The sequence below is a fragment of the Cydia splendana genome, chromosome 6 (assembly GCF_910591565.1).
Source record: "Cydia splendana chromosome 6, ilCydSple1.2, whole genome shotgun sequence".
NCBI lineage: Eukaryota > Metazoa > Arthropoda > Insecta > Lepidoptera > Tortricidae > Cydia > Cydia splendana.
In genome coordinates, this window is record NC_085965.1 from 19335802 (window position 1) to 19344075 (window position 8274).

Below are 8274 nucleotides of genomic sequence, written 5' to 3' on the forward strand. Positions count from 1 at the left end.
TTAATTCTAATTAAACTTTATTAATTTTAATTAACCTTCATTCATTTTAATTAAACTTTATTCATTTTAATTACACTTTATGCATTTTAATTACGCTTTATTAATTTCAATTAAATTTAATTAACTTTAATTTCACTTCATTAATTTTAATTACGTTTAATTAAAACGAATTAATTCCAATTAATTAAAATAAGTTTAAATTAAATTAATTAATTAATATGTTTTAAATTAATTTGAAATGATCCTCAGAATACTTTTACTCTATGAATTTATGATACGAATCATAAGGATAAAGTAGGTTTAATAAGTTCTTACTAAAGGTAGCAAAGATCATTTGCTAACTCAACTAATTTCAATGTCAACTTAGGTTTGTGGAATAGTTCACGAAAACTAGTGGTCATCGTATTCAAAATCGTCTTGTCATAGAATTAAAACAAAACGTTAAAATTATAAATACGTCGATTGACCGCCGTCGTTTCAATCTTAATTTTAATAGCGCTAATATGGCAGAGCTGTGAGTATAATCTGCCATAATATGGGTATGTATGCCGTAGCCGGTTAATAATGATTGAGCATGTGAAATTAACGATATTTAAACGAAGCACCAAATTCACAAAAAAAAACACAGTGCACATAACAATTGCATTCTACCCCACAAGGTAAACCCGTAATCAATATTATAAGATTATGTGTTAATAATAGTATTCGTTGTGCCGTGTCGGTTAATTCGATTTTGTGGGCGGGATAAACGAGTGATTTGTTTAAAATACTCGCCTATCCCACTTCTGAGCTAAAGGATACTGTAGGAGTTTCATTAATACGACAATAGTTGTTTACAAAGCGTTTATTGGCACAATGAATAGAATTATCAACTAGACCGTACACGTAATAATCAACAATAAGGCACTGACCTGAATGCAGTACACTGATGTAACAGTAATTAACAATTTACACAATTTACACAAACTTCGTAGCACCTAAGTACCTCCAGTGACTGCACGACCACTCTCACTGACTGTCGATCGACGAATGCCACGCGCCCCTCTTGCAACGGTCGCTCAGCCACTCGTGGTGTGACCGGTCACGTGCTAATCACGTGATCGGTCATTACAAATATTTTAATATTATATTATTTAGCTTATTCATCGATTAAAATATGCTGTTTTTACAAATATTTATATATTAATTATACGGTATCCTAACACATATAGACATGTTTCACTTAAATCCCACTAAATTTGTATCTGCAATGAAAGTAACAAAAAAGAAAACAAATGATAATAATAATAAATAATTATCAAACAATGATCACTAACTTTTAATGCAGCAAATCTGTATAAAACGCTTGTTCTTCTTGAATGTTGTAATTAATTAACTTGTTCCATACATTTTGTCATTAATTGTAGTCTTGTCATTTGGTATTCATTGTAGTCCTTTGTCATTAATTGTATAATCTTTAGGTTTAGTTTGTAATTGCCTTGTTAATTTATATAAGTGCATGCTACTTCTCTCAGAGCAATAATTGTGTTACCCACAAGTGGAAACTGTTCTGGCAATTGTATTAACTTAATTATTTTAACTATATGTGTAATTATATGCTGTTTGTTTCCCTATGCAAATAAAAAAAAAAAAAAAAAAAAAAAAAAAAAATATTTTGCGTCCTTGGTATGGTGCCCATCACGCAGCCAGCCTTCCCGCGCTGGATTGCATGACCAATATTTGCGCGAGAAAGCTGCCTGCGCGAGGGTTACCTGTGGCCTGCCTTAGGAGAGTAAGTGGGAGTCATGAAGTCATCATCATCTTAGAATTGTCCCTGCTTTTTGCTACGGCTCTCTTAGGGAATCCTAAGATATTGCGCATTTAGTACGAAAGCGCCATCTGATCTTGGAACCCGTAGAAAATATGAAGCCTTATTGGAATTAGCGCCTTTCCCTAATGATTCTTCATTCAACCTAAAGCGACTGGTCCAAGGGCCTCACAGCAGTCACAGCAACCTTTGACATATCGTAAATTATTTTATTTCACCTACTTGACGATAGAGGGTGTCATAATGCTTATTTAATACATATATAAAATACTATTCTTAATTATAATATTATACTAAACTTTTCAAATACTTTGTAATTTCCTACTCGTCGCTAGATGGCGCTGTAATTAAAAAATAGTTTGCCTTGACACTGAACGCAGTAAATACTTAAATAGGTAGTTAGCTAGTTAGACATTTTCAAGTAGGTAGGAACCTCAGGAATGGTCGACCATCGACAATTTCCCAGAAATCTCTATCATTTGATAGAATAGCCCTTAAAAATACCAACCACATTCCCCTTCTATACGGATCGATACTTATCTGCCAAGAATCCGTTAAACTGCCCTTTAAGGAGATAATTATACCGCGCGACGTTTTATCTAATTACCCGACTGTTATCTCATTATCTCACGTCTACACGCACGGACCGTTAGCTCCCATGCCTTGATCTGTCCTTGCCCTAATTTATATAGACTACATAACTTCACTTTTTTTTAACGATTCGGTGCAATAGCAGATAACTTAAGAGTAGCTAGATTAGATCTCCAAACCCGTTTTTTCCGCGTAGAACAATTTCCAATCTTCCTGGTCGCTTTTTTCTCCAAAGTGTAATTTTTCCAAATACATTTCCTTTAGGTACAACCTAAATAGACGGAGCCCCGCTATGCGGGTCTGCGGGACTCTTTGGGCATCTGAAGCTACCTAACGAACCTAACCTACCTACCTATTGACTGTCCTGAAAACATTACACTTTGGGAAAAAGCCAAAAAGGCGAATAAATAGAGTCGGACCAAAAAAAGTCTGCAGCGGATTTGATAGCCCACGCAGTGCAAGTGTCATTTATAATTATTTCATAGAATTTTGACGATTAAAATAACACTTGCACTGCGTGGGCTATCAAATTCGCGGCAGACTATTCTTGGTCTGACTCTATCTAAAAAAGAATGGAAATTTGACTGCAGTGTTGCCACGCATAGGTAACTGATGACAGCGCCATCATTTGTCGGTTCTCTTAATTATACTGCTACCGCCCGTTTAACACCAACTTATATTTTATTCCAGGGTTCATTAGAAGAATGGCTGCGACTGCTAAGGCTGGAGGAGTACGGGCCAGCGCTCGTGGCGCAGGGGTATCGTACCGTCCATGACGTCACACAACTTGCTTGGGAGGTAAGGACATTACAAAATGTAAAACAATTAGCTAAGTTGATAAACGTCTGTCAAATTTAACAAGCCGTTGATGAGCATTTCTCAAAAAGTTTGTACATTTCGATCACATCTTAGATTTCTATAAAAATTGTTATGCTGGTAAAGTTTCCAACCAGATTTCCTTACACATTTGGTAACAAAAAAGGAATGTTTCATAGAAACTTTCTGGGACATTTTGGGAAATATGGTGGAAGTTGTTCAGCTTCATGTACTTTACCAGCATACCAATTTTTATAGAAATCTAAGAGGTGATCGAAATGTACAAACTTTTTAAGAAATGCTCTGATAATCGTTTGTACCTGTCCGTAATTTTCACCTATATATTTCATGAATAAAAGGATATATGTCTTATTCGTAACGAGACAGAAATAGTAAAAATATGTTCACAGTTTTGTGTTGGCTATATTTACGATTAAAATTGTACTGGCACCTTATACCTATTAGATTATCCGTCCTGCAAATATGCTTTATGCTTGACCGAAATTGCTTAATGCTTTCAGGATTTAGAAGACATGGGCATAGTTCGTCTCGGACACCAAAAGAAAATCCTCCTGGCCATCAAAAGAGTAAAAGATATTAGAGCGGGAAAAAGAAGCATCAGCACCCAAGGGTCCTTGGACTTCACTAGAATACAGCCCGGACAGGTCAGTACCATAGACAACTTTACCTTTTTAATGTGTTTGTAGTGATGTTTTAGAACTAGACTCTAATAGCTCCTTAACTTTCACGATGGCAGACGTTCTGTGGCAACTATTAAATTTCAAAAATAGAACTAGAAGACTAACGTCAGCTTTTTTCTAAACGATCATAGAGATCATAGAGTTTTCTAATTCTTACCTACTAGTATAAAAATTAAAAAGCATCACTTCAAATCAACTGTTTAATAATATTTTTTTTACTTTTTTATTTTGATATATTTTATCTCACATTGACATTTTCATTTCATCCATCGCTCATCTTGATGATTGGCCCGAATTTACAAGAAATTAACAGAATTTTAAACTTTCTAATTAATATTTTAATGCCTAATTTTTCTGACAATCTTATACTAACGACGCTTATTTTAACCTAAAGCGTTTTTATGTAGTTTCAGTTATTTATCAATTTAACCAAATTACTAAATGTGTTCTTTTTTGAGCGAAACAAAGCTTTAGCTGTTTAGCTCAGTGTAAACCATATCTAGCACAACAGCTGGAATTTTCCTTTGCTAAGCCAATAGATGTGGAGACATTATGGGAAAATAGGTCCATTTGGACTAAATTGGCTCGGATCTTCAATGAAATAAATGACAAAATTACATTTTTCCCTATGCGTTCCAAATTGTCATTATCATTTCGCTTGGACTTCTAGAAGTCTATGTCCATCGCCATTTGTCGTCACTGGCTGGAAACAAAACGGCTCCGCGATTAAAAGTAAAACATTCAAATTACGAACGTCAAAACTCGAATGTTGCTTTTAAAAGAATCGCGGGGTTGTATTCAGCCAGTCCCACCATTCCGCTGCATCCACCATACCACAGCCCGAAGCAGCATGTGAATGTTTTGTTTTCTTTTCTTTCAAACACCATGCACCTTGGACATAATCGGCTAAAGGATTTATATCCGAGGGAGCTGCATTACCAGCCTTGGCAGACACATGAGAGGAGTTACCATAAACCTCCCGATCTTACCTTTGACGCCCTACCGACGCCCCTATGTGGCACTGATTTGGTCCCCATTCAGGTATGAGACAACCTCCTTTGGCACAAGTTTGTTCTCGATGCACCAGCACCCGGCTTTTACGTGCACCCGTTTTTTTCTGTAATTGAGAACGCTGCGTTTTCGATGTGTGCTACTGTGTTTTGTGTTTAACTCACACTAGTGAAACTAAAGAGTTGTTAACGAATAATAAATATGTAGTATATTTAAAATGTATCTAGTATCTAATTATAGCTTGCTCGGTAACTAATATTTTATTAAGCAAATAAAGCATGAATTTTAATTACAGAATATTTAATTATTATCGATTAACAATATTAACATCATAAGTATGAGTATCAAAATATTGAAATAATAGCATGTGAAATTAATAAATGAACAGTAAAATCTAACGCAAAGTAATATTTTTATAAGTAAATATTTTCAACTACCTATGTCGTCATACACACCGAGTCGAAATCTTAACTAACCTAAAACTTCAAAACCTTCCAGATCCGTCACCCGCGCGGCAAATCTCTAGAGAGCCTCGAAGACCCATCGGAGCGGTCCTCGCACACGACCTTCTCGCCGGAGGGCTTCTACTACGGCGCGGGGCAGTGGCGCCGCTCCTACGACGACGGCGACATCACTCCCACCAACGACAGCTACGAGGGCGGCGGCACTCTACCGCGCCCGAGAGGACTCGTCCGGCCGCGGCCCGTCGCTAAGATCGCAGCCACACCGGCGTACAGAGAAAAATCCCCCGACTACACTTACGACGAGATCGCGTACTCCGCGCGGTTACAGCGCGTAGCGTACGGCGCGAGTCCGCACGTGGCCCGGAAACCTCCCCCCGACCCGCCCAAACGCCAGTCCTCCCAATACGCCCCGTTCTCCCGCTTCGGGCAGACGACGGTGGAGATCCACCCGGAGAAGAGTCTGCCGCTGAGCCTGCCGGCGTACCCGAGCTCGGACTCGCTGTCGGTGTCGCTGGACAGCACGGGGCTGCTGCCGCCGCCGCCCGCGCCCGCCAGCCCGCCGCGCCGCTACGACGACGACAAGATCCGGACCGGCTCCGACGCTAGCTTTAAGGTCAGTATTACACCGAAGGCTAGCGAAATATTTTCTAACCACCCATGCTTGATAATCACATGCGAGTTCAGAAAAAGGCTCTTGACATAAATAGCAATATCACCTATTTCAAGAAGGTATTAAATTACTCTTTGAAAGTTGCCTGCGCACAGTACCTACGCAGTTCTTTATTATACTGTTCATTTCAAACGAATTTTCTTTAACAAATTGCCTTTTTACTTTCCTTTTGACCTCCCGTTATTAATTTCACCGACTTTCCCTTTGAACTAAAAGCAAATCTCTCTTTTCCACAGTCAAGTTCGAGTACAGAATCGGATAGCATTCCATTCGCGAACGAGAACGCGGGAACGATAAAGCAGAACCGCGGCCAAATCGCCGGCCGGCCGCACACGGTCGACTACGGCCGAACGGGCATCGGGCTTGCCAACCTCCCGCCACGAAACCCAGACATCAAGCCGACAACCCCACACACCCTCCCAGAAAAAGATGAGGGAAAAAGCACAGAGCCCGTAGACGTACTGAACGATATTGGAAACATGTTGGCCAACCTCACGGACGAACTAGACGCGATGCTGGAAGAAGAGAAACGTCAAGGTCTCACTGACTCGTAAAAAAACGCGGAATAGAGATGTGTCTAGAAACCGGTAAATTGTTTTTGCATTTACTAAAAATAAAAAAATCTTTATTGGGTTTCTAGATTTTCTTTATTCGAAACATTTTTATGAAGTATGAATTGAATTTTCATGAAAATCGAATTGACTTTAAATTTAATTCCAAAGACGTTTCCTATCATGGTCAATGAAATAAATTGGGTTTATTAGTATGTGATCAAATTCTGAACATTTTGGACCTTAAAAAAATAGATAGTTTACATCGGCAATAATATAAGCAATCATATTATGTATCATTTGAAACAAATACGAAAATTTATATCTCCACAAAATCGCATCTTGCCAATAGGTACCTATATAAGTATAAATGTGTAAACAAATAAATCACACCTGCCTGTATTGCAATACAAATAATACTTTTCTATATAAATATGATGTGTTACAAACTGTAATCTATTCCGTTATAAATTATGATCTATAACACTGCGAAGTAGTTGATCAAAATAGATTACTCATATTAATTTTCTTTAATTGTTTGCCGAAGCATCTTTGTGTAAATAAAACTTATAAAAGTGATTAGTTTCCTCTCCTATTTTTTATTTAATTGTGTGTTTATATTGTTCTTTATTATGTATTTAAATTAATTAACGATAGTTCCTTGTTTAACATTTAAAAATACATATACCTACGTGTTTCGTTTCATTAAAAATTAGATATAGACGAATCCAAAAACAGATGAAAGTGTCTATTTTTGTAAATATTGTTTTACTTAAATTATGACATAATAGATACAAATATTATCCAGTAGCTAGATTTCCATGTACAATAAAATTGTAGAGTACTTGGGTATGATGTAGGATTTATTAGTTAGAATTTATACAAAATATTAGCACTAGTTATAGAGTGACATTAGGGGTTATTATTATGACAAAATGTATCATAGACATTCGTATAAAATAGCGATAGACCTCATAGTAATTGTATAACACAACCTCTGTATAAATGGACATACTCATTCGCTTCACACTTCCAAGTTTTTTTATAAAAACCTTTGGCTTTGGCAACACAGTATTAGCTTTCGATTTGGCAATCAAGCTCTATTGTTAAAAGAACTCCTAAACATGTTTCTTACGTTTGTATACAAAATTAAAATACTACCAAAAAAAATACGATCTCCTGTACTTTGTAACTTTTCCATGTCCACATAGAACGTGATATCTAGCGGCCATACAATAAAATATATAGGTAATCGAAGGTAGTATTCACAACAACAGTGATGTGACAATGGCACCGGTTTATCGGTTTTTGTGACAGTTGTCGCATCACTGTAGCTGTCGATATAGTTATGTTTAACACTGCCTTACCTATTAGATACTCGTGATACTAACATCGTGTACGTACACAAAATAACTTTCATACTAAAACGTAGCGCAATATGAAGTACGCATTAAGCTTAACTCTGTAAATATCTGTAATAGAAATCAGTGTTTCTACATTTATAATTCAGTCTTCTTTAATAACAGCTCGTATTTAGAAGTTTTGTATACCTGCCTATGATAAGATAGAAGTGTAACCCTTGTTTAGCCGTCACACTATTTCTTATGTGGCCAGATAATAAGAAATCTTGGAAAACTATAACTAATTAACATATTTGATGATA

At 36.9% G+C, this 8274-nt stretch overlaps 1 protein-coding gene across 6 annotated transcripts in view; it reads left to right on the forward strand.

The window, feature by feature from the left end:
* LOC134791654 (caskin-2) overlaps window positions 1-6722 on the forward strand; it is a 448440-nt gene extending 441718 nt beyond the window's left edge. For 5 of the 6 annotated variants that reach the window (XM_063762734.1, XM_063762730.1, XM_063762728.1 and 2 more), the window contains 5 exons: window positions 3089-3196; window positions 3736-3879; window positions 4828-4956; window positions 5425-6003; window positions 6297-6722. In XM_063762734.1, the coding sequence (XP_063618804.1) occupies window positions 3089-3196; window positions 3736-3879; window positions 4828-4956; window positions 5425-6003; window positions 6297-6614 (1278 nt within the window). In that variant the 3' untranslated portion in view covers window positions 6615-6722. The remainder of the gene's footprint in view (window positions 1-3088; window positions 3197-3735; window positions 3880-4827; window positions 4957-5424; window positions 6004-6296) is intronic. The other variant, XM_063762729.1, reaches the window with a different exon arrangement.
* Window positions 6723-8274: the final 1552 nt, after the last annotated feature.